Source organism: Chrysemys picta, chromosome 9, assembly GCF_011386835.1.
Source record: "Chrysemys picta bellii isolate R12L10 chromosome 9, ASM1138683v2, whole genome shotgun sequence".
Lineage (NCBI taxonomy): Eukaryota > Metazoa > Chordata > Testudines > Emydidae > Chrysemys > Chrysemys picta.
In genome coordinates, this window is record NC_088799.1 from 23,728,685 (window position 1) to 23,755,188 (window position 26,504).

Consider the following 26,504-nt stretch of genomic DNA (forward strand, 5'->3'; position numbering starts at 1 on the left):
CTACCCCTGCAGCTCCCATTGGCTGAGGTTTCCGGCCAATGGAAGCTGCGGGGGTGGCGCTTGGGGCAGGTGCAGTGTGCAGAGTGGAGCCCCCTGGCTGCCCCTATGCATAGGAGCTGGAGGGGGGCCATGCCGCTGCTTATGGGAGCTGCATGGAGCGGCCCCCAACCCTGCTCCCCAGCTGGAGTGCCAGAGTGGGGCAAGCCCCAGAACCTGCTCCCCAGTGGGAGCTGAAGGGCTGGATTAAAATCGCTGGTGGGCTGGATCTGGCCCACAGGCCATAGTTAGCCCACCTGTCATGGGGCATTATGCAATCCACCCTCCATGTGTTTGCTGTATTCTTTTTTTTAATGTAAAAAAATCACTCAGAATAAATTAAAAAGAAATCAAAGCTGAGAACGTCTACAAATACATTTGCTGCTCTTAGAATCACAGCTACATCATGTATTACTTTACAGAAGAAAGAACAATTTGAGTTTTTATACAATCCATGAGGGACAATTGGAAAAGTAATGAATATCTCACACCTGGGCTGAATGTTACGTGTTCTGTTGATATTAGCAGCAGTTAGGTCCCCAAGGTTTGCAAACTTTGTTACATTATATTATTGAAATCTGTTTTTCATTGTCACCTGCATATTTTCATAAGTGAACAGTCATGTACAGATATTTATTAGGGGCAGCTGAAACCTTACTCTGTGCGTCTATTTGAATTAATACATTTTCTCCGGCAGCAAAGTATTTTATCATCCTTATTATAGAGAGCTTCCCCTTCTGTTCTGTTTTCATAAAAGAGCTACATGTCAACCAAAGAGCCTGAAGTGAATGGTGTTGTGGGGGTGGGGATGGGTATATAACTTGAAGGCAGAATTTGACAAAAGCCTGTCCCAGTCATAAGTAATAAGGAATTATGTGGATTGAAACATGTTGCTATGTAAAAACTCCATTAGTTTTAAGGACCTTTCTCAATATACACACTCTTTTGGCCAGATGCTGATGGCTCCAAAGGGTTGTCCCAGAAGCTGGGGATGCTGGAACAACATAGAATACCCTGACCACAGTCTTTTCCCCTTGGCCACAACTCTTACAAGAAAGGGGCAGTGTAGGAATTGCTATGACACGCCATACTGCCTGAAGACTCCCCTAACATAGGGAATCCTCATGTGGCCAGTTAAGCCAGGTTGGGGCTGTTTTGCAGCACTTGAGCAACACAAAGAAGACTTAACAAACTAGGGAATATGATTCATTGGGCCCATTGGTGCTATCAGCAAAGGTCCTGTTCCCATTGGTGCTATCAGCAAAGGTCCAATTGACTTCACTGGAAGCAGAAATGGGCCAAATGGAATTATGTACATGGAACCACAATATTTTTTTTTCTGTTCACATGTATACTTTTTCACTCAAAGCCGCTCCAGACTGAATCGTATTCAAATTTCTTTGGAGTGTATTTCTTTTTGTTTTGCTAATGTGCTTGTATAAGAGTTTAGCACGGTGGGGCCCTGATCACTTGTTGTGGTTCGTAGATGCTAGCAAAACTAACAACACATAATTAATAATAATTTCAAAGACAGTCATGTATTACAGTGTCAGAAAGATGTTCAAATGTGAAGGGAGTTTAGAGAAAGCCACAAAAATTAGAGGATGAAGGAATAATCAAGGGAAGAATAAAGGAAGCTATGACTCAATTAAGTCCTCAGCTACTTGGACACAAGTCCGATTGACCTCAGTGAGAGTTTATGTATGTGTACTCTAATGGAAAACATAATTTGACAGTAGTTGTGTATAGGTTGGCTAAACATTTACCATAGGCTGTCCTTGGTGTTTCCAAACATTTAAAGATTGCTATATCTCTTGTTAGGATCAAGTTCTAGGTACACATGCAACCCCCAGTGACTTCATTTGAAGTTGTGTGCACTTTTTGGAAGACAGAGTTTGGCCTTAAGGGAGAAATAGCACACTTGAAATATTTGTAGATGGTTTTTAACATCATGGATAGGAGTTATTTGTGAAGGGACCGGGGGAGGGTACAAAGAAATTGTATGGAATTATAAAAGGAAAACAGTCAAATTATCAGAAAATAATTCCAGATGGTAAACTGATTAAATTAAATCTGTGGAACAGTCTCTCAAGTATACCTATCAAATGTCCTTCATTTCAAGGGATGTCATTCCAAACCCAAAGTTATCTATGCCCCCCCTCCCACAAATTTGTACCCTTTTACTTTTATTGTTGAAAATTACTTACCTCAAAAATAAAGACTCGTGAAACTGGGGTTGCAGAAAGAGTCATTTACACAAAAGGAATAAATCCCACAGCATTTTGGGTCTCCTGCAGGAATAATTTTTGTATATCCCTGATTTTGGGGCTTTGCCGCATTTTGCAGCCCACATTTCTGGCTTGCCAGGTTGACAAGCATGCACCTAAAGGAACAGTTGGAAGCACCATTGCTTGGGGAAAAAAAACAAGACAATATAATGTACTGTAAGTAACAATCCTGCATTGGCAGAGGGTTGGAGGAGAGGGACCTAATAGGTCTTCGCTCTAATTCTGTCATTCTTTGACTAGTGAGAATATTAACCATGATAGTCTTATTGATGAATGCACTGCAATGTCAATAATGTTCTTTAGTTCGTTTGTGGTTTTTTGAATACAATCTGAGTCCTCTCTAAAGCAGTGTTCTCCTCTGAGTGCTTCCAACACAAGAGATCCAGACTGCTAGCTCAATCATTCCAGTGTAAATCAGCTCTACCTGACTCAGTGAAGTGACTCTGGGTTTATATCAGCATAAATGATAGCAGAACTGGAGCCAGATTACAAATATGTACATTGTTTCCCAACTGGACATTATAGCATTGGATGCTTATATTTTGAGGAATTTAGGATTTGTCACTTCATGCCGTCCTTGTCTGCATGGAGGATTAGCCTTGAATTTAGCAGTTGGTGTCCAGAACCTAGTGCAGTTGCACCAGAGCAAACCCCTCGTACAGATAAGAAAAGTCACGATTTGCACTGTTGAAGACTTATCCCTGCTTGAAATCAGGGTAATCTGCATCCCTACAAATTGCAGCTTTCCTTGTTTGCATGAGTACAGCTGCACTGATTACTGGCTAGTGACTGATGAAATTGGGGCTAATTCCCAGTATAGGCAAGGCTACAGTGTACAATGAAAGAATTGAGGTGATATGCCAGTGACAATATCACTTTTGGTACAGTGAATAATTCACCTGTCAACAGCATATTGTACTCTACCCTCCATTCATTTCTTCTGCTGCAGGATGGAGTTACTCATTCCAGAATGGATAAAATACTGTATGTTACAGCTGTCAACATTCTAGTATCATTCTTATTATCAGTTACATAGTATGTTTGTTACTCCAGTTGTTGACAGGGCCGGCTCCAGCATTTCTGCCGCTCCAAGCAAAAAAAAAAAGCAATCACGACCGGCGGCAGCAATTGGGGGGGAAAAAAAAGCCACGATCGGTGGCGGCAGTTCGGCGGCAGGTCCTTCGCTCCCCGAATTGCCGCACATGCTGCCCCTCTCCCTTGGCCGCCCCAAGCACCTGCTTGTTAAGCTGGTGCCTGGAGCCGGCCCTGGTTGTTGAAGTAGGAAATAGGTACGTTAGCATCTAAAGCTGCAGTAGTTTGACATTTCCTGTCTTACTGGTTTCCCTCTTTAAAGCCTGACGTTAGTGTAACCTTTCGCTATGTGTTTTATACAGTTGTTTTCTTGATCACCTGATTTCTGGTTTTCAAATTTTGTCAGCATTAAACTTGATTTTAATCATTTTTTCAGCTACTTATTTTTCAGTGTCCCCTCCTTTTTTCACAGAATTACAATCGACCTCCAATAATGGCTTTAGCTGTCCCAGTGGCAGTGAAATTTCTCCAGAGGGGTAACAAGGAACTGTGCAGAAACATGTCAAGTTACCTATCCCTAGCTGCAATTACCAAAGCAGATCTGCTGGCTGATCACACAGACGCAATTGTGAAAAGTGTCCTTCAAGGTACAAATATTTTGCTCATTCTGCTATGAGACTTCGGGCCCAATCCTGCAAAACCCCCAAACATGGATTTATCAGGATCAGGCCCTAATATTAGATTGTATAAAGAGAAAGATTTCACGTAACGTATATAAAGGCTTACAGTATTTGATAAGCCTTATTGACTAGAAAGCTTTATGGTAGACTGTAAGATCTTTGGGGCAGGGATTATGTCATCCTATGTATGTGTATAGACAGTGCCTAGGCCATTCACATGTGAATGGACTGCAAATAATAAATAGGAATATGAGACAATATTGTGCATATCAGGCCTTTATCCTTCTTACTTATGCCAATGGCAAAATCCCACTGACTTCTGTGGGAGCAAGACAGGGCCACCCGGGGGGGGGAGAGGAAGGGGGGGGGCAAGTGGGGCAATTTGCCCCGGGCCCCGCAGGGGCCCCCATGAGAGTTTTTCGGGGCCCCTGGAGCAGGGTCCTTCACTTGCTCCGGGGGCCCCAGAAAACTCTTGCGGGGCCTGGGCCCCCAGAGCTTCTTCCGCTCCGGGTCTTTGGCGACAATTTGGCGGCGGGGGGTCCTTCCGCTCCGGGACCTGCCGCCGAAGTGCCGGGTCTTCGGTGGCAATTCGGCGGCAGTGGCCCCCCGCCACCGAAGTCCCCAGGCCCCCTGAATCCTCTAGGCGGCCCTGGAGCAAGATCAGACCTGTTCTGTGAAGGAGTCTGAGGTAAATTTTTAAAGCATTGCAATGGAGTTTTATTCCCATGTACGCTATTGTCTTTAGTAAGAATTCTGTGGCTAAATTTTTGAAATTTTACTCTGTGGGTTTAAATTACTATGGTAAAGAAGCAAAATATTATTACATATTTTTAAAGGGTAATGTGATTTAGCTGAAATCATTCTGTTTACAATAGGGCCTTATTTTCCAGATAAGGATGCTGCCAGTGAGTTATAATAGCTGGTTGGATTACTGTGATGATGTTGTTCTAAAGATGATAGGTCTTAACCCAAGCATGTACATTCTGTATACATTAAAAATCTTTGGGATCCATTTATTTTATGGTATTATATGGAGAGAGAGCTAAAATGGATTCTAATTTATTCCTTAAACAGTTTGATACCAAATCATTAAGATACTTATAAACTGTGGTGAGAGTTTGCTCTTTCCTGCCTGCAGGTGGTAACCAGGGCCGGCTCCAGGGTTTTGGCTGCCCCAAGCAGCCAAAACAAACAAACAAACAAACAAACAAACAAACAAACAAACAAACAAACAAAAATCCGCGATCGCGATCTGCGGCGGCAATTCGGCCGGAGGTCCTTCACTCCCAGGCTGAGTGAGGGACCGTCCGCTGAATTGCCGCCGAATACCTGGACGTGCCGCCCCTCTCTGGAGCGGCAGCCCCAAGCACCTGCTTGAGAAGCTGGTGCCTGGAGCCGGCCCTGGTGGTAACCAGTACTGCCTTTCAACCATTTTACAGTGATGTTCATGAAACAACAGTGGGCCAAATCATCCCACAGAAATCTGTGAGCAGAAATGGTCTTTGTGCACAGGTCTTCCCTTTTCCATGTGGAAGTGGGGGTGCCCTCTCCTCTGTCTCAGGACCCTAGGAAGGGTGGGAGCTGGTAGGTTGGGCAGACAGGTGCACTATATTTATTGCTTTTCCTTTCTAGCCTGGTGTGGAATCCACTTACAAATTAAAATGGCTTCAGAGTCTTAACTCTTCTGTGGAATCCATCTGTGCAGTGGAAGTTTCCCAATCCCCTCTCTTTAGAGAAGTGGTTGGTGAAGGAGTTCAGGTCAGCAGGACTACTCCATTGGATTCGTACCAGGCTGCCAGGGAGCTGAAGTGGGTGAGCAGGAGACCCCAGAGTCAATATAGATGGTCCTGGCCTCTAACAAATCCTGGAGACCCAAGGGTTTAGTGGGGTGAACCCTCTATTTCATATTACAAAGAGGCAAACCCCGCCATCTTCCCCATAACAGTCCGGTAAAAGCTTCACCCATTGTGGCATTATAGCTGTGGTTTGAGTAAGACTTTAATAGACATTATTTCACAATAGGACAAAATGTGGTAAAAGAAATTAATTTACTGTTGTATCAATGGCTATTTCTTGTAATGTGTTGCATTTCTGAGAAGCCATAGCAGGCATGTTTAGCACACGCATTAGCAAGTGTTGCCAGTGCAGGATTCCAAGGTGCTTGTAACATGATCCAGGGAAAAATCAGCACGATGAATTTTAAAGTTACTACCAAAATTAAACATGCTGCTGGAGGAAAGCATGGCTATTCTGTTTATGGGCCAGTTTGAGATGAATATATTTAAAACATGTAACATTGCTGAGGAAATAAAATCCAGACTGAAGAATATTACTGACAAAAGAAATGTCTGTCTGGATCAGTAAAGCCAAGACTAGTGTCATTAGCATATATTAGGATTTTAGCTTGTATGATAACATTTGGGAAAACAGTGCTATTAATAGTAAGAACCAAAGTGGAACAAGACTTGGTCCTTAAGATATAATCACAGATATGCTGACACCTGCTCTAGTTTAGCATTTATATTATTCCACCAGTAGATGATGCTATGGACTTCAGAGATTAAAATTCCAAATTAAAAAAGGGAACTCTGAATTCTTGTGTTTAGCACTCTTTTCTTAGTTATTTGTGTTTTCATCAATAGTATTTCAATCAGGGAAGGTCTTGGTTTCAAAATGCTGCTAAGAACCATGATTTAAAACTAAGACAGTTTATTGAGGGGGAGGGAGAAGGCTAATAAATATGGATGTGAAAAGATAAATGGAGACAAAGGGTCTTATTCTGTTCTCAGGTAGACTGGGGCAAATCCAGAGCTATCAATGCAGTTGCACTTGTGAAACTGAGAACAGAATTTGGCTCAATGCCTGGGAGAGTTTGGGAGCTAATGGATTTATGGACAGTGGGGAAACTGTTGGGCTGTATGATTTATTTATATCTTATTAGCCATGAAAAGCTATTTAGGAAGAATGTTTAACTAGAGTATTATGTTTAGAGATGACTCTAACAGATTAACTCCATTTCCAACACATGAATGTGCACAACCTTCACTCAACACTGATAAATAGACTGTGTGCTGAGGAGTTCCTTGAGGGGGGACTGGAGAGACAGAACCCTCCCCACTTCCATGGAATAGCAGCAAAGCTGACTCACAGTCACTACTGCAGCCACGGAGCCCCATTACTGGTGCTTCTTATGGGGCAGTTTGGTCAGTTGATCCATGTTGTTGCAGATCCACGGGCCCTGACCTTGTCCCTCCCAACCCCAAGACCTTCTTGGATGCTACTGCGAATGAAGCCCTGACAGGACACAGCTCATCAGTGTGCTACAGTCTCCCTAAATCCCATACTCTCACATGCACATGGCAGAATCACACTGGATCTGCCACACCCAGAGTTTTCAACATCCATAGAGTATTTGCTGTATGAGATATTGGTGTTTACTAGCCGGCATCATATAACATGTTCCATACGAAGAAGATATTAAAGAATGTTAAAGTTACAAAGGGAAGCACCCAAAGCTAGGAAACAACAGTTACCCACAGAGCCTTAACTCTGCCTCTTGTGGGATGAATTACAATACAGCCTTCGGTTACGTGATCACATACTATATTTTCTACAGGAGTCTGCCTCATTCAGTGCACAGATTGCATGGTGTATGAGATGGGGCTGCACCGTGTATGCAGGACTGTGAAGCATTCTACTTCAGGCTTGGCAGAGGGATTTCTGGCTCTTAAAAGGAGGCGGTTGGGGCAGTGAGGAAGGTTCCATTTTACTCAGGGGAGGGAGAGGAAGAGAGCAGCAGCTGGGAGGCAGATGAGTTTCCAGCTGAAAGTGGGGGGAATCTAAACTCTGAAAATGAGCATACAGTATTTATCTTCAGCAGTGGAGCATTTCCAAGATTAAATCTGGTGTGGTAGCAGGTGAAAGACTACTCCAGAACCATGGCATGTCAAACTTAGTTAGGAACAGGGCATTGAGGAAGAGATTTTTTTTGCAAATTATTTTTAATTGTTCTACTATATTAATGTATATTTGACTGTATTTAATGGAACAAAGTATATATAGATGGGATTTGACAGAGTTGTTGGCTTTGCACAGCTTACTGGAAGGTCTGGAGTTCTCTTCAATGTGGAGGTGCATTCTCTGGTCCAGAGCAGATTATTTGGGATGACATTTGACCCGGGAATCTCATAGTTTGCTCCACAGCAAAGATTATTTGTGAATTTTATTTAATCAATGTGTGTAGTGCAACTGACTGAACATTTTAAATGCAGATACATTGTTGTGGTGGTAGAAGTTGATCTCAAAGCAATTAGATTGTAGATAGAATAAGCCATGTTGGCAGAACCTGTTTCACTAGATCAGAAGTTCTCAGCTAGGGGTTCACGGCCCACTTGGGGTCCGAGAGCCATTTCAGGGGGTCCACCAAGCCGGGCTGCTTGGAGCCCCGAGCTCTGGTGCCCAAAGCTCGGAGTCCCAAGCACCAGCGCTCTGTGGGGTAGAGCCCCAAGCCCCGGCAGAAGCCTCCCTGCAGGGCTGAAACCTCCAGCCCCACAGGGCTAAAGCACCAAGCCGTCCCATTGCTCCAAGGGGCAGAAACACTGAGTCCCCTGCCCTGCAGGGCAAAACCTTTTGAGCTCCCCATCCAATGGGGCATCTGAGCCCCACCCTATGGGGCAGGACCCCTCCCTCCCCCCGAGCTGAAGCCCAGTGCTCCCCCTGCAGCTGAGTTTTTATAGCATGTTGGGTGGGCTTCCAAAAGAAAAAGGTTGAGAACCCCTGCACTAGCTACCACAGTGTATGTATGAGTGTACTAGAAGGCACAAAACTTCAAGATAAAGGGAAAATTACCTTGTCTGAAATCCATCTTATTGCTTTTGTGTTACTGCTAAGAGAAAGGATCTGGCAGTTGTATAGTGTTCAGGAATTAGTATCGCAGTAATATGCAGAAATAGATACCAGAGCCTTTTTTCATCATGTGATCTAAAGAGTATGAGAAATAGATGGAATCAGTTCAGGGCAAAGAAGGTGTGCATGACTCCAGTGACAAATAGTAATTGCTTTGAAGGAGGCTTTCTCCAAGGTTCACCATAATTCTAATCTTACTTTTCATTGATACCAACATTTAATATAGAAGCTTCCTTGACAAATCCAGCTAATCACCTAGCATCGCTCTTCCATCACCCTCCACTTCTGCTCTGTGTCCTTCACCTGCTTCTCTGCCACTGTCAGAAGCCTTTCTTAGCTCTCTCCCGTCTCTGAGTCATGAGTCTGCTGCTCTCCCGCTGTATCCAACGTCTACTTTCATTCCCCTCTCATGGGGCTCATGGGCTTCAGTGGTTGTGCCTAATCCACTTGTGAAAAACATTGCCACAAAATATTATTGCAACAATGAGCTTAGTTGGATTCAAAAAGGATTTTGACCTGTATGTGAATAATAATTATATGCTTAGTCACACTATCAAGGGTTAAGAATCATTGGAAAGGGGGAGCCTATACAGGAAGGATGGGATCCACCTAAACCAAAATGGGACCAAATTGCTGGCACTTAATATTAAAAAGGTTGTAAAGCAGTTTTAAAACTAAGGGCTGGGGGAAAGCTGACAGGTGCGGAGGAGCACGTGGTTTGGACAGAGACATCCCTTAGGGGAGGATCAATTAATGGAGATTCTCTAAAGGAGGAGAGGATGGAAGATGATAAAATACAGGTAGGGTCTTGTAGTGAGTCGGTGTGGCTCCCCTCCTGCCCAGAAGAGGGAGCCCACGTGCAGACCCCAGAGTGGGTGGGACCACCACCGCCTGTCCCCGCCCCCCGGAAGTCAAGGGGCGGGACAGGAAGTATAAAGGCCGAACGCCAGAGCTCAGTCTGCGGCCAGCCACCACAGGGAGCAGACGTGCGGCCGGGAGCTCCCGGCCAGGAGACCGTCGAAGACCAAGGCCTGGACCCTAGCTGGCCTGAGCTACCCCGGGCACGCTACGAGGAGGAGCCGCCGGAGCCCGTTCACGCCCGCCACTGGGAGAATCCCTGGGAACCCCATCCCACCAACCCGGAGGGCGAGACTGCACCCGAACCCCTCCGCCCCTGTTGTTACCCAGAGGAGCCGCCCGAGGACCGTTGGCCTGACTTCCCGGCAGAGCTACCGGACCTGCCACCGAGCCCTGGCCGAGAGGAGCCCATGCAGATGGACTGGCCCGAGCCCGGCGCGACGAACGAGGTAGGCTCTGAGGGGGATCACGGAAGTGGCCCGGGGGTAGCCGACCCCGGTCCGGCTGCAACTGAGTGTGAGCCAATGTCAGTGTGTTGCGGTCTGGATACCCCACTGACCAGCAGCGGCAGCAACCGCTGCTAGGGCCCCGGGCTGGAACGCAGTGGAGTGGGTGGGCCTGCGTTCCCCCCTGCCACCCTCCGCTCACGGGTGGCAGGCTTCCCCCTCAGCCAACGTTCGGCTACAGCAGCCTAGGCATATCCTGTGCTTCTGAACTATTTTCTCGCTCAGCCCTGCAAACAAGGGCCTGAGCTAAACTGTGTTTGCCCGGCCCTGATCCAGGGCCTGGGCTCTGAACTGTCTGCTCGCTCAGCCCCTGCAAACAAGGGCCTGAGCTAAACTGTGTTTGCCCCGCCCTGATCCAGGGCCTGGGCTCTGAACTGTCTGCTCGCTCAGCCCCCTGCAAACCAGGGCCTGAGCTTAACTGTGTTTGCCCCGCCCTGATCCAGGGCCTGGGCTCTGAACTGTTTGACCGCTCAGCCCCTCCAATCAAGAGCCTGAGCTTTACTGTGTTTGCTCCGCCCCTGCAGTCAAGGGCCTGACCTTTAACTGTGGTTGCTCCGGCCCTGCACCAAAGAGCCGGAGTTTCGGGACTAACTGACTGCTTGTTCCCACAGTAGTGAGTCGGTGTGGCTCCCCTCCTGCCCGGAAGGGTCGAGCCCCGGCTAGGACCTATTACAGGTCTGATGAGAAACAGTCAAATGAAAAAGAAGTCCCATTCAATTACATCATGTAATGGCAGACAGCTAAAAAGTGACATGTTTTTAAAGTGCTTATATACCATTGCTAGAAGTCTAAATAATAAGATGGGATATTGATATAATAGGCATCACAGAAACTTGCTGGAATGAGGATAATCAATGGAACACAGTAATACCAGGGTTACAAAATATATCGGAAGGACAGAATAAGTCGTGCTGGTGTGGGAGTGGCACTATATGTGAAAGAAAGCATAGAATCAAATGAAATAAAAATCTTAAATGAACCAAACTGTACCATAGAATCTCTATGGATAGTAATTCCATGCTCTAATCATAAGAATATAGCAGTAGTGATATATTACCAACTACCTGACCAGGATGGTGATAGTGACTATGAAATGCTCAGAGAGATCAGAGAGGCTATTAAAATAAAAAACTCTATAGTAATGGGGGATTTCAACTATTCCCATATAGACTGCGTACATGTCACCTCAAGATGGGATGCAGAGATAAAATTTCTTGAAACCTTAAATGACTGCTTCTTGGAGCAACTAATCCTGGAACCCACAAGAGGAGAGGCAATTCTTGATTTAGTCCTAAGTGAAGCAGAGGATCTGGTCCAAGAGGTGAATATAGTTGGACCGCTTGGTAATTGTGACCATAATATAATTAAATTTAATATCCCTATGGTGGGGGAAACACCACAGCAGCCCAACACTGTAACATTTAATTTCACAAAGGGGAACTACACAAAAATGAGGAGGTTAGTTAAACAGAAATTAAAAGGTACAGTGCCAAAAGTGAAATCCCTGCAAGCTGCATGGAAACTTTTTGAAGACACCATAACAGAGGCTCAACTTAAATGTATACCCCAAATTAAAAAATATAGTAAGAGAACCAAAAAAGCGCCACCGTGGCTAAACAACAAAGTAAAAGAAGCAGTGAGATGTAAAAAGGCATCCTCTTAAAAAGTGGAAGTTAAATCCTAATGAGGAAAATAGAAAGGAACATAAAATCTGGCTAATGAAGTGTAAAAATATAATTATGAAGGCCAAAAAAAATTTGAAGAACAGTTAGCCAAAGACTCAAAAAGTAATAGCAAAATTTTTTTAAAGTGCATCAGAAGCAGGAAGCCTGCTAAACAACCAATTGGGCCACTGGACAATCAAAATGCTAAAGGAGCACTCGAGGACGATAAAGCCATTGCAGAGAAACTAAATGAATTCTTTGCATTGGTCTTCACAGCTGATAATGTGAGGGAGATTTCCCAAACCTGAGCCATTCTTTTTAGGTGACAGATCTGAGGAACTGTCCCAGATTGAGGTGTCATTACAGGAGGTTTTGGAACAAATTGATAAACTAAAGAGTAATGAGTCACCAGGACCAGATGGTATTCACCCAAGAGTTCTGAAGGAACTTAAATGTGAAATTGCAGAACTACTAACTGTAGTCTGTAACCTACCATTTAAATCAGCTTCGGTACCAAATGACTGGAGGATAGCTAATGTGATGCCATTTTTTAGAAAGGGCTCCAGAGGTGATCCCGGCAATTACAGGCGGTAAGCCTGACTTCGGTACCGGGCAAACTGGTTGAAACGATAGTAAAGAACAAAATTGTCAGACACATAGATGAACATAATTTGTCGGGGAAGAGTCAACATGGTTTTTGTAAAGGGAAATCATGCCTCACCAATCTACTAGAATTCTTTGAGGGGGTCAACAAGCACGTGAACAAGGGGGATCCAGTGGATATAGTGTATTTAGATTTTCAGAAAGCCTTTGACAAGGTCCCTCACCAAAGGCTCTTAAATAAAGTAAACTGTCATGGGATAAGAGGGAAGGTCCTCTCATGGATTAGTAACTGGTTAAAAGATAGGAAACAAAGGATAGGAATAAATTATCAGTTTTCAGAATGGGGAGAGGTATCTTCCAGGGGTCTGTATATTCATAAATGATCTGGAAAAAGGGGTAAACAGTGAGGTGGCAAAATTTGCAGATGATACAAAACTACTCAAGATTGTTAAGTCCCAGGCAGACTTCGAAGCGCTACAAACGGATCTCTCAAAACTGGGTGACTGGGAAACAAAATGGCAGATGAAATTCAATGTTGATAAATGCAAAATAATGCACAATGGAAAACATAATCCCAATTATACATATAAAATGATGGGGTCTAAATTGTCTGTTACTACTCAAGAAAGCTATCTTGGAGTCATTGTGGATAGTTCTCTGAAAACATCCACTCAATGTGCAGCAGCAGTTAAAAAGGGGAACAGAATGCTGGGAATAATTAAGAAAGGGATAGATAATAGGACAGAAAATATCATGTTGCCTCTATATAAATCCATGGTATGCCCACATCTTGAATATTGCATGCAGATGTGGTTGCCCCATCTCAAAAAAGATATATTTGGAATTGGAAAAGGTTCAGAAAAGAGCAACAAAAATGATTAGGGGTACGGAACGGCTGCCATATGAGGAGAGATTAATCAAACTGGGACTTTTCAGCCCGGAAAAGAGACAACTAAGGGGATATATGATAGAGGTCTATAAAATCATGACTGGGTGGAGAAAGTAAATAAGGAAGTGTTATTTACTCCTTCTCATAACACAAGAACTATGGGTCACTAAATGAAATTAATAAGCAGCAGGTTTAAAACAAACAAAAGGAAGTATTTTTTCACACAACGCACAGTCAACCTGTGGAACTCCTTGCCAGAAGATGTTGTGAAGTCCAAGACTATAACAGGGTTCAAAAAAGAACCAGATAAGTTCATGGAGGATAGGTCCATCAATGGCTATTAGCCAAGATGGACAGGGATGATGTCCCTAGCCTGTTTGCCAGAAGCTGGGAATGGGCGACAGGGGATGGATCACTTGATGATTACCTGTTCTGTTCATTCCCTCTGGGGCACCTGGTATTGGCACCCCACTATGGCCTTAGAATGCAAGTTTGGGAGTACAGTATCCCTCACATACGACATTTCACGGTCACAGTAATAAATAGAGCTATACAAGCCTTTTCTTAAGAAATCTGAAACGGAATGCAATTTACCAGGAGGTCATAGTGACCATAATATAATTGAATTTAACATGCTTGGAGGCAGAGGAGAAGGGAAATACCAAATACCAAAGAAGTTTACCACAGTAGCATTTAACTTCAGAAAGGAGAATGACACAAAAATGAGGAAGCTAGTTAATGGAAATTAAAAGGAACAGTCACGAGAGTGAAATGCCTGCAGGCTACATGGAATTTTTTGAAAACACCATAATAGAAGCTCAAATAAAATTAAATATATATCTCAAATTAAAAAGAATAGAGAGAGGACTAAAAATGCCTCTGTGGCTAAACAGAGTAAAAGAGGTGGTTAGAGGCCAAAAGGCATCCTTTAAAACTTGGAAATCAAATCCTACTGAGGAAAATAAAAAGGAGCATAAACTCTGGCAAATCAAGTGCCATTCAAGTGGCATACCTGAACCATTCTTTTTTAGACTTTTAGTTTTTAGGTGACAAAACTGAGGAATTGTACCAGACTGAGGTATCAAAAGAGGAGCTTTTGGAATAAACTGATAAATTAAACAGTAATAAGTCACCAGGACCAGATGGTGTTCACATAAGAGTTCTGAAGGAACTTAAATATGAAATTGCAGAACTACTTACTGTGGTATGTAACCTATCACTTAAATAATCTTCTGTACCAGATGACTGGAGGATAGCTAATGTGATGCCCATTTTAAAAAAAGGCTCCTGAGGCAATCCTGGGAATTACAGGCTGCAAAGCCTAACTTCAGTACCAGACAAATTGGCTGAAACAATAGTGAATAAGAGAATCATCAGGCACACATAGATGAACAAAATATGCTGGGGAAGAGTCAACATGGCTTTTGTAAAGGGAAATCATGCCTCACCAATCTGTTAGAATTCTTTGAGAGAATCAGCAAATGTGTGGACAAGGGTGATCCGGTGGATGTACTGTACTTGGACTTTCAGTAAGCCTGTGACAAGATCCCTCACCAAAATCTCTTAAGCAAAGTAAGCAGTCATGGGATAAGAAGGAAGGTCCTCTCATGGATCCGTAACTGGTTAAAAGACAGGGAAAAAGGGGTAGGAATAAATAGTCCATTTCCAAAACAGAGAGGTAAATAGCTGTGTCCCCCAGGGATCTGTAATGCGACTGGTGCTGTTCAACATATACATAAATGATCTGGAAAAAGGGGTAAACAGTGAGGTGGTAAAGTTTGCAGACTATACTCAATTACTCAAGATAGTTAAATCCAAAGTTGACTGCGAAGAGTAACAAAGGGATGTCACAAAACTGGGTGAGAAAGTGGCAGATGAAATTCAATGTTGATAAATACGAAGTAATGCATATTGGAAGACATAATCCCAACTATACATACAAAACGATGGGGTCTAAATTACCTGCTATCACTCCAGAAAGAAATCTTGGAGTCACTGTGGAGAGTTCTCTGAAAACATTTGCTCAATGTATAGCATCAGTCAAAAAAGCTAACAGAATGTTAGGAACAATTAGGAAAGGGATAGATAATAAGACAGTAGATATAATGCCACTATATAAATCTGTGGATTGCATACACCTTGAATATTGTGTGCATGTTCAGGTCGACCTAAATCTAAAAAGATATATTAGAAATGGAAAAGGTACAAGAGAAGGGCAATAAAAATGATTTAAAGGTATGGAACAGCTTCCATCTGAGAAGAGATTAAAAAGACTAGGATGATTCAGGTTGGAAAAGAGACGACCAAGGGGGAATTTGATAGATGTCTATAAAATCATAAATGGTGTGGAAAAAGTGAATAAGGAAGTGTTATCTACCCCTTCACATAACATAAGAACCAGGGGTCACCCAATGAAGTTAATAGGCAGCAAGTTTAAAACAAGCAAAAGAAAGTACTTCATCACACAATGCACAGTCAAAACTATAACTGGATTACAAAAAGAATTAGACAAGTTCATAGGTCCAGGAATAGCTATTAGCCAAGATGGTCAGTGATGCAACCCCATGCTCTCGATGTCCCTAGCCTCAGATTGCCAGATATTGGGACTGGACGACTGCATGGATCACCTGATGATTGCCCCATTCTATTCATTCCCTTTGAAGCATCTGGCATTGGCCACTGTCGAAAGACAGGATATGGGTCTGTAGCGAGGCGGTGTGTTTCCCCATCATGCCGGAGAGGGACGAGCCTCTCCGGACACCAAAGTGGGCGGAGCCAGTGAATCCTGCACCTGCCCCCCAGAGGTCAAGGCGCAGGACAGGAAGTATAAAGGCCCAACCCCAGAGCTCACTAGAAGAACAGTCGCCGGAGAGGCCAGATGCCTGTGACCTACCTCCTGGTTGGGAGACCCTGGCAATCGGCGGCTGACCCGAAGACTGGCCGGACCAGCCGATGCCTGACGCCGACCAGAGCCCGGAGGAGCGGTCAAGCCTGTCCCTCGCAAGTTACCCAGAGGAGCTGCCAAGCCTACCTCTCGCCAGTTACCCTGAGGAGCCCATCATGCTTGACCCCTTGGAGGACACCATCTGGACCCAGGTACCTCTAGAGGGGGAGTAGGAAGTAGCCTGGGGGCAGCTGACCCTAGTCTGGCTGCAGCGCTACCAGAACCTATGTCAGTGTGTTGCGGCCAGGATCCCCACTGACACAGCAGCGGGTCTTCTGCTGCTGCTAGGGCCCTGGCCTGGGACGCAGTGGAGTGGGTGGGCCTGGGTCCCCCATGCCACCCAACTTGTGGGTGGCAGTCTCCCCCTCTCCCAGGCCCTTGCTGTTTGGACTTGCTGTTTACCTGTTTGCTCAGCCCCGGCCTGAGCCATTGACTCTTTGCTGCCCCGCCCTGACCCAGGGCCTGGGCCTGCTAAATATAACTGTTTGCTCAGCCCCTGCCTGAGGGCCTGAGCCTGTGACACACTACTGCCCGCTGACTGGGTGTGAATAACTGTTATGTTTTGCCTCTACTACTGCTGCGGCGAGAGACTCCCATGGCCAGGCTAATTCCCCGTCACAACTGAAAGGAAGTAGCGAGGTGGTGTGGGTCCCCGCCGCCTCAGAGAGGGACGAGTCCCGGCCAAACCCCTCTACAGAGTCTATGGACCATTGGTCTGGCCCAGTATGGTCACTCTCATGTACGTTTCCTGGGTTCAGGTACAAACTTGTAACACTCTCAGTTTGTGATTTTTTGAACAAACCTAGCCAGTTTCATATAGACCTGGGTCAGTTTGTATTTACCTTGAAGCCTTGAAAAACTCCTACTCTTTCCTGTTGTTTCATCAAAAAACTGGGTGCAATTTCATTGTTCACACTGAGTTTTTCTTTGAGCTTTGGGTACATTCACATGTGGTTCTCAAAGCAAAACTTGGGGAGAAAACCCAGGTGGATCACAAACAAAGACAAGTTTCCCTGTGAACCCAAATTGCCTTGTTTCCCACAGTAATAAGTAAATTGAGTAATAAATTATGGTTTGATCCTGAGATGTGCCAAGCACCTGCTGTTCCCATTGGATCTAATCCTGAGGTCCTTATGAAGCTATTAGTCAATCCTCACTAATGCAAAACTTCTGTTGGCTTCAGTGGAGTCAGTTACTTCGGATCAGTGGAGTCAGTTTCTTTGGATTTCTAACTGAATTTTGACCTTGTGTAAACACTTCAGGAATAAGAACAGGAGTACTTGTGGCACCTTAGAGACTAACTTATGCTCAAATAAATGTGTTTGTCTCTAAGGTGCCACAAGTACTCCTGTTCTTTTTGCGGATACAGACAAACACGGCTGCTACTCTGAAACTTCAGGAATAGGCGCCTTGACTTCAGTGTGAATGTTGGGTGTTAACAATGGCAGCATTGGGAATATGGTGCTCATTTATTTTAGGGATTTCTCCAGACTGGACACTCCCCTTCTCCAGGGGAAGGTATACAAGGACAACTCCATCTGGACACAGATTTAGTGGGGATCTGCCCCTTTAAGGACACCTCGGTCTCCTGGGAAGAGCAAATGCCCCAACATGACTCCATCCCCTTGGTTACCTTCAGGGAAGGGATATCTAGCCTGGGCAAATGTTTAGCATTGAGACCCTGAGTACTCATCACCTCTCAGGCCTCTCAGGATCAGGCCCTTTGTGTGAGATGCTGATATTTGTACGCTCTTTTACATAGTGAATAAAAACAAATCTGTTGATGAAAAAACAGAATACTGTTGTATTACTGTCAGCGTTCATCCTTGTGACAAATTGTAGGCAGTGTCAGTTTGATAAAGTATTTTATTTACAAGATAACTTTACAAAAATAATTTCAATAAAATTATTACAAAATTCATTTACAATATAATACAGCTGCATCTTCTCAAAAGGTACCACTGGATTATTATGGGGAATACTATGTCTAGGCATACGTTAGGTCAATCCATAGCATAAATAATATTTCGAACAACGCACTATTTTATGATAGTATACATACCAGTAACAAAGAGTAATAAACAACAAACATTACTTTATAAGTCTCAGATGGCTCATCTGTAAGAGTGGCATTAGCAATATGAAAGCAACAAATGGGGAACCCCAGAAAATGCAACCGTCTTATATTAGTTCTATAAAAGCAGTTCCAGCCATTTGTTTGCATATGTTTAGTTTAGCAATGAATGTAAGAACCAAAGTCTGCTCTCAAGTGTCTACAAGTAGCTCTCAGTGGCTATGAATCTGAAAACACAGCTGGAATGACAGCAGTTTATCTATATTTAAGAACAGCTTTTCCAATATCATTCTCTGACATGTTTTTTCAGTGTTTGGTCCAGACAGCAGACAGAGATCAAATCCAATCTCTACAATATCAACACTCAGGGCTGTAGGGCTCTGTGTGTTTGTACCTATTGGTATATTGTTGTTAATGAAAATTCATTCTTTGGTTCAGGATCTAGTTTCTCAGTATTTAGGAAACATATTGAGCTCCTCCATGTGGCAGAATCTCTGTAACTCCCCACCCAACAACATTGCCCCTGATATTACATGAATCTTCTGCTCTAGGCCGCGCTGTTATCTCTTCATTGCTGAGAACTCTATCCCAGATATTAAAGCCAGTCAGTTTTCCCGAAAAGGCTAAAGTTTCATCAAAACCACCTCCGACACAGCAACCATTCTTTTCTTGGCCTAGCTGCAAAATTCCTCCATCTGGAATTATATGAGCCTCTGCTATTTCTGAGGTGGTAGCAACAAGCTCCCCATTTGCCCACAATGATATGGTCCCGTTGTCTGAGCTCCAAGTGCCACAAAAGTGAGCCCAATGTCCAGGAGAAATTGTGTTTGGAGCAATTAACTTGTTCTGGTCACTACCTACAGCAAGTACTGCAGACTCATGGCTGAGATAGAATTGAATTTCATATGGATTTCTCTTTGTTCCGTAGGAGAATACTATAGTTTTGTCCAGCACCTCAGTCACTTTGACCCAAATGCAGGCAGTAAAGGATTGGAGCGTCATGTCAGCAGTTGGGTGAACGCTCCCAAAGATCTTTTTGGAACGCATTGGGAATAAAATTGCAGTTTCACACCCTGGGGGGAAAAAACAGAATTAGAAATATTATTCTACCCCAGCTAATTTTTGTAAAAGGTGAAGTATTTGTACATTCACAGTTTGGATCCTTGACATAAACTTACCTCTTTAGGCTGGGATTTCCAAAGGGAGTCAGGCTCCTTTGAAAATCCCCATACCATACAGTATGTCGTAGGAATACATGATAGAATGAATGCATTGAACATTTTATTGCCATGGGGTTGAAATAATCACATTGCTTGGATTAGACAGGTCTTCCCAAAGAAGTAGCTATAAAAAATTTACAGCATGCCTGCACCATGACATGCTTTGTTTATGACACGTTTTGTTTCGTGTGTGTCCTTCTTTTTTAGTCTCAGTATTCTTTTCTCCTTAGAATCATAGGACTGGAAGGGACATGGAGAGGTCCTCTAGTCCAGTCCCCTGCACTCATGGCAGGACTAAGTATTATCTAGACAATTCCTGACAGGTGTTTGTCTAACCTGCTCTTAAAAATCTCCAATGATTCCACAACCTCCTGAGGCAGTTTATTCCAGTGCCTCAGTGTTCTTTTCTCCTTAGGAATACAGCATGCTGTTGGCATGGGACGAACTCAGTGGCCTCTCCAGATTCATCTTAAAGTTAGAATGGCTGGAAATTTCTTCCATAGTTTGTGAAACCCAGGCATTGGATAGTCATGATCACATACTATATGTATTATAAAGAGCAATACAGTCTATTGCCATATTAGATAATGGCTACAATTTTGGAAAGTGCCTAAGTGACATACTAGCCTATGCCCCATTGATATCAAGAGACCTAGGCTTATAAGTGCCTAAGTCACTTCTGAAAATTGGACCTGCACTCCTATATCACTTAGATGCTTTTGAAAATTTTCCCATGTTCTGAATACGATATACTATGAAGAAATTATGACCCAGATAAACACAATTATAAGTGAAAAAATACTATAGCTTATTACTTAATATTTTTGCATAAAAGTGCATACTGAAAGGAGTGGGAAAAAAGAGGCCCACTGTGCAGATTCTGAACACAGTTATATCAGTGTAAATCCAGAGCAACTCCACTGACACCAGAGGAGTTATTCTAGACATACACTGCTGTAATTGTGAACAGAATCTGGCATACAGTACATTACAGGAACATTTCACCTACTCAGACTAGAGTCAAATCCTGATTAGTTCCCAAGTGACAATGAGCTCAGTGTGCTCATCCTAGTCACTTGTGAGTTTCTATCCACACCATAATATTTTCATGCGATTTGTCACATGTGGTGTTCCCTGCTGGAGTGGACTGGAGCAATGGGTGTTGAAAGGCAGGCGTGTGTAGGGACCATAGGCAGAGCCATGTAGAGAAACTTCCAAAACTGCCCGCCTGCTCTGAACTTTGCTTTAATTCTTTTAGTCATTAACTTTCAACTGCACTAAATTGGGTCCCCAAAACCAATTAATATAAAATGAACGGAAAAGATCAATTTCTTAAGAAGCTCTTCTCCCATCTCCAATCAGTGATAATCAGTATGTTGATAACAAAAATTAGATTAGTGATGGCCAGTAACAGAAATCCATTCAAGAAAGAAAAGTAACTAATGATAATAAAAACATATTTGACATTCTCAATACTGCTGTCTAGTTAATATATGATACATTAATATTCCAGTTGACTTAGAGTAAAAGAGGCCCCCCTCTACAATTAAGCTGACTCATTTCCTGTTTAAAGAAGCTATAGAAGCTAAAATACCTCAAATATGTCTTAAAATCTTTGCTTTAATGAATGAAGGACTCTTTCTGCCTTCCAGGATTAGACTGCTGCATTATTTCATATGCTGGTTTCTTTGAACTTTCAGCACAATAATTTTTTTTTCATTGGCTTTTTTTCGGGGGGCATATGGTGGGGAGGCAACTGTGGATAGACACTACTTAAAAATGTTAGGAATACTATCTTGAAACTGCTTTTTAATTAGCAGACTTTCTGGCTTTATTATCGAGGGCTAAACAAAATTAAAACCAGCTTCATGGAAGAACAACAAAAGTGTGTTTAGAAAATCCCTTAAGAGTAGGTCTGGCAGTAATTCAAGATGTGAGAAATCAAAACCAGTTGCTGAAAACTCTCTTGGAAAAGATCTCCAGAGAGACTTATGGAGTATATATATATATAATTATTTCTATTTTATATCATATTAGGATATTTTCTGTAAAAACATATAGAGCAGAGTCTACCTCAATTATACAGATGTAATTCAGGAGTAATTCCAATGAAGTCACTGGAGTTATTCTGGATTTACACCAGTGGAACTGAGCTTGGAATGTGATTGTTAAATGCTAGTCAGAATACATATTGCTCTCTGGTTGGTACAAATATGCAAAAATGAAAACTGACTGAGAGGTTTCACTTTTGTTTCATAGTATGAGTTTGGCTTGGGGAAGAGACTTGAATAATGATGTAACCATCTTGTTGAATCTGAAAAAGACAACATTTTTGTGCAGGCAAAAGGAATATTGCTGGTTGCATTCTTTCAGTGTAATCCTTGCCTCTGTCACTCTCCCCTCCTCCCACATGTGTTAGTATGATACTATATACTATTTTTTCCTGCTTCTGGTTACAAAGCTATTCTAAATTAAAGCTGAATTCATGGTCTACCATCATAGGATACATTTTGTTCAAGGTTATAAAATGTCTTAATATTATTTTAATAGGTTCAGGTGTAAATTACTATTTGCATTTATGGCAACATTTTCAAAGCTGTAAGAGGTGTGCCTACAAAAGGTACTTACTTTTGTAAGAACTCACATTGCAGCATCACTGTATATTCACTAGCACAAACTGTGTAACTGCACACCACACTTCCCACATGCACACACAAATATGGGGTTTTGTGATTCCAATGTGCATGCATTTTTGTACCAGGCTCCTTTTGTCCTTGTTGGAAAATTTGGCCCATAAAATCATTATATTGGTAATATTTATTGCAGGTGGAATTATAGATATTCAGTAGTTTGAGCTTTATATTTGAAAGAGATGTGGTATGTTGGTAGTAATTTTTCACACACCTCTTTAGTTATTAATATATAGGGGTTTATTCTTCCATCCCTAAATTTCTCTAATTATTTCAGTCAGGTGCCATACAATGGTGTATAGAAAGCCTGGAACACAGGATTTGAAATACTAGATCAGTCCATATGATCCATCTAGCATGGTATCCAGACCTTAGCTGCCATCACTATATCATACTTCAAAAGAAGGAAAAAACTCTATATACAAGATACATGGGGAAAGCTGTTCCTTCCTGACCCACCAAAGGTGATCAGTGTTTGCCCAGAAGCATGACATTTGATTAGATGTTGCCCATTGACATTGTCCGTGTTCTCTCAGGTCTACAATTGCTCCAGTTCACAGCTAGAATTGGTGAGAAGGATGCAGCAGTTGGATTAGAAAAAAGTAAAGATTGGCAGTATATGGAGCAAATGAAAGCTTTCTATGAACTAAAGTGGAAATCTGGAGCTGGGAAGGTGAAGGGCAAGAAAACATCAAGATTTCATAAGTTAGTCTATTTAAAATGGGTCCACTGCTCGTTGGTCACAGCCTTAGTCTGGAAGCCTCTCCTAGCCTCAGCATCACAGTTGGAGAAGACTTACTCTAATAATAACTTTGACTAGTATCAGAGGGGTAGCCGTGTTAGTCTGAATCTGTAAAAAGCAACAGAGGGTCCTGTGGCACCTTTGAGACTAACAGAAGTATTGGGAGCATAAGCTTTCGTGGGTAAGAACCTCACTTCTTCTTGCATCTGAAGAAGTGAGGTTCTTACCCACGAAAGCTTATGCTCCCAATACTTCTGTTAGTCTCAAAGGTGCCACAGGACCCTCTGTAACTTTGACTAGATTCTTCTTTGGTCCCCAAATTTGAAAAGCTGGCCAACTATTTTTATGGAGAGCTTGGTGGGTTTCCCCACCGCACACACATCTTACTTCCAACTGTCCCTTTATTGTCATGCCCTGACAAAAGAATGTTTAGCTGATGTATTGAATATTGCTGTTCTGGACAGGGTATTAAAAGAGAGAATTCTGACAAATGCTACCTGGCATAGACTTACCAGCTGGCAGTAAGTGCTGAGCTGCCCACTTTTGTGATCCTTTCAGTTCAGCTCTTGTTTGCTGTAGTTCTTCCCACAGAGAGTTCAAAGTGAAATTGTCCCCTCTGCCCATGTAACTCGATTTATCTTGCTGCTGAAAACCTGTCTCCACTTTAGCTGGCCTCTGCCAAACACTCTCCAGCTGGGTGAGTCTGTTAGACACATTGAGGGTCAGCTGCAGAAGCTTTTCAAGAATCTTTCTTTGCTCAGATTCATGAAGCGTCTTGGACTCCTGAACGTGATCTCTCTTCCTCATCAGTGTTTGGTCCACCTGTGACAAGACTCGGGAGGTGACTTTCTCAATGGTAGTGGTGCACGTGCCAGCAAAGTTAGCCACAAACTCGATCATTTCTGCTCGTAGAGTCTGCAGTTCCACCTTAAGGATTTCATCAATAGACTGAAGCAACATGTTCTCTTTCATCTGCGAGTTCTCAAGCATGATGAAGAGTTTGTCCCATTCCGTGTGCTCTCGCTGACAGTCACATGAAATAGCTGAAGTACAAGACACAGATGTTATTATTTCTCTTCACTCATTTTTTTCAAACAAAGGAGTTATTTAATAAAATCTCTCTTCATTTATTGCCTATGCTCTCTAAACCGCCAGTGCTTTCCCTCTGAATTAAAACAGAAAATAAGGCAATGTGTAATTTAGCTGTTCTAAGAATCACAGCAACATTCCCAACATTTCTTTTATAAGGGAGAACTGGAAAATAAGGAGTATAGAGAGATTTTGCAGGGACATGCTAAAGTATTTGCATCGTTTGGCTATGTTAAATAATCTGCTTTTACAAAGCACTTTCATTTTGTCTGAAAAATGGTATGTTTGCAATAACTGTTACAAGAACTAAGTAACAAAGAGCGTGATTTAAATAGCTTCTCTTTGGGTTTTATAGAAACTGCTATCTTGTGTTTAATAACACAAAAATAGTTTAAATCCACTTACTTTCTTCAGTAGCAGGAACTATACTTTCTATTTCATTCTCGAAATTCAGGTACATGAGATCATAGTCCTCATTGTTCAGAGCAGAGGAGGAAGACCAGAAAGCACAAAGTAGAATTGTCAAAGAAAGCATTTCTTGAGACAGCATACTCCAGCTGTTTCCTAAAAGTCTCTGAGTCCTCTGAAGTTAAAGGTCTCTCGGAATTGAGCAGAGACAAGACTATCGGCGTCTGACACAGAAAGCCCTTAATAAATACTCTGGGAGTTCCTGATCTTGAATGAATGAGTAACGCTAGTGCCACTGCTGTAATAAGAGTGCTTCTGACTTTTATTTTTTTTGGATGGGAGTAGGGGGGAGGCATGCACGTTGCACAATGTTGAACCTTAAAAGTTTACAGTGTGGGTGGATTAACTAGAGGAGGGGAAAGAATGGGGAAAGCTGCTCTTGCAACTGTGACTTTTCCTGTGAGACCAGACTTTTGTAACATGAAGTGGTAGCATTGACTGAAGAGAACAAGGGGAACTAAATCACTGTGAATTTGATGGATAAAAGCAGGATAATCATTTTACTATCTTGTGCTATTTTACATCCCTTTTGAACGGAAGGATTTCTGTAGATGACCTATTAACAAATTCCTTTTGCACAGAATGGAACATACAGTGAGGAGATATATATACACATACAGAGAACATGAAAAGGTGGGAGTTGTTAGTCTCTAAGGTGCCACAAGTACTCCTGTTCTTTTTGCGGATACAGACTAACATGGCTGCTACTCTGAAACCTAGCTACCAAAAGTTTCATATAGCACCTAAGAGTAGGTTAGATAAATGTCTATCAGGGATGGTCTAAACAGTATTTGGTCCTGCCATGAGGGCAGGGGACTGGACTCGATGACCTCTCGAGGTCCCTTCCAGTCCTAGAATCTATGAATCTATGAATTTTAGTAATGACCTGTTTAAACAGGAGCATAAGTCATCCAGCTTGCCAAGGGTGGTGATTGCTCTCCCAGGCTCCAGAAGACTAACCTGAACAGACTCAGAGACATTGCTTGAGGAGCTTGCAAACCAGGAGTTGAGAGTTAAGGGCCACTTGAACTGCTAATAAACACGTGCACCTTCCAGGAGACTTGATTAAAGGAAACACACTTATTTTTGATTAGTGTGTCACTTTTGGTTCTCACTGCCCAGCTCCCTTTACAGGGAATGTTTGATGCTCACCTGGGAGAAAGTAACCTGCAGTGCCAACCCTAGCCACAAAAATGTGTACAGGGCTGGCACGCGCCTTTACACTAATCATTAAAAATGTAGGTTCATCTTCAAACTCAAGGGTAAATCTAGGGAAGTTTAAGTCAACATAATTTGTCGTCTTCTGGTCCATCATTATGTAAATTGAAACTCTGCTAGCCCCACTTACCAACATGTAAGGGCTTGTCTACACAGGGAAACAGCCTAGTTATACCAGCTATTCCGCTGTAGCTATAATGGTCAATTTCCTCAATGTTATACATCACCTTTCAATGTAGCTCTTATTGTCTGGTATTGAGCTGTGTGACTGTTACAGAATAAAGAAGCCATATGTGGCCCTTAATCTACAGTGCAAGTCCAGCTGGGTGGAATTTTCAAAACACCTAGTTGTTTTAGGAGCACAACTCCCATTAATTTACAATGGGATTTGTGCTCCGAAATGAATTAGGTGCTTTTAAAATCTCATGCAGTAATATCTGTGGGAGTTTTGCACAAAGAATGTGGATAGAAAATGACCCAAAACTGAACTAGTCCCACTGTCTACTAATTCCTTTGGGATAATTCATTAGCAAATACTTTTCCCTTATGACTGTCCCTTATAACCTTTCATCCTGAAGGGTTCCAAATTGCTTAACAA

General features: G+C 42.7%; 2 protein-coding genes across 9 annotated transcripts in view; one reads left to right on the top strand and one right to left on the bottom strand.

The window, feature by feature from the left end:
- The window catches only part of VEPH1 (ventricular zone expressed PH domain containing 1), a 147,631-nt gene that overhangs the window by 21,812 nt on the left and 99,315 nt on the right, over window positions 1-26,504 (top strand). For all 8 annotated transcript variants that reach the window (XR_010590589.1, XM_005286984.5, XM_024102548.3 and 5 more), the window contains one exon: window positions 3,829-4,003. Coding sequence is in view for 7 of the 8 variants with exons in the window: in XM_005286984.5 (XP_005287041.1) it covers window positions 3,829-4,003 (175 nt within the window). In the remaining variant the exon portion in view is untranslated. The remainder of the gene's footprint in view (window positions 1-3,828; window positions 4,004-26,504) is intronic.
- PTX3 (pentraxin 3) lies at window positions 18,254-24,925 on the bottom strand. The gene is made up of 3 exons (XM_005286982.5): window positions 24,626-24,925; window positions 23,644-24,174; window positions 18,254-19,552 (listed from the first exon to the last, which is right to left on the bottom strand). Exons 1-3 carry the CDS (start codon window positions 24,768-24,770, stop codon window positions 18,936-18,938), a joined length of 1,293 nt encoding a protein of 430 aa, XP_005287039.2. The 5' UTR covers window positions 24,771-24,925; the 3' UTR covers window positions 18,254-18,935.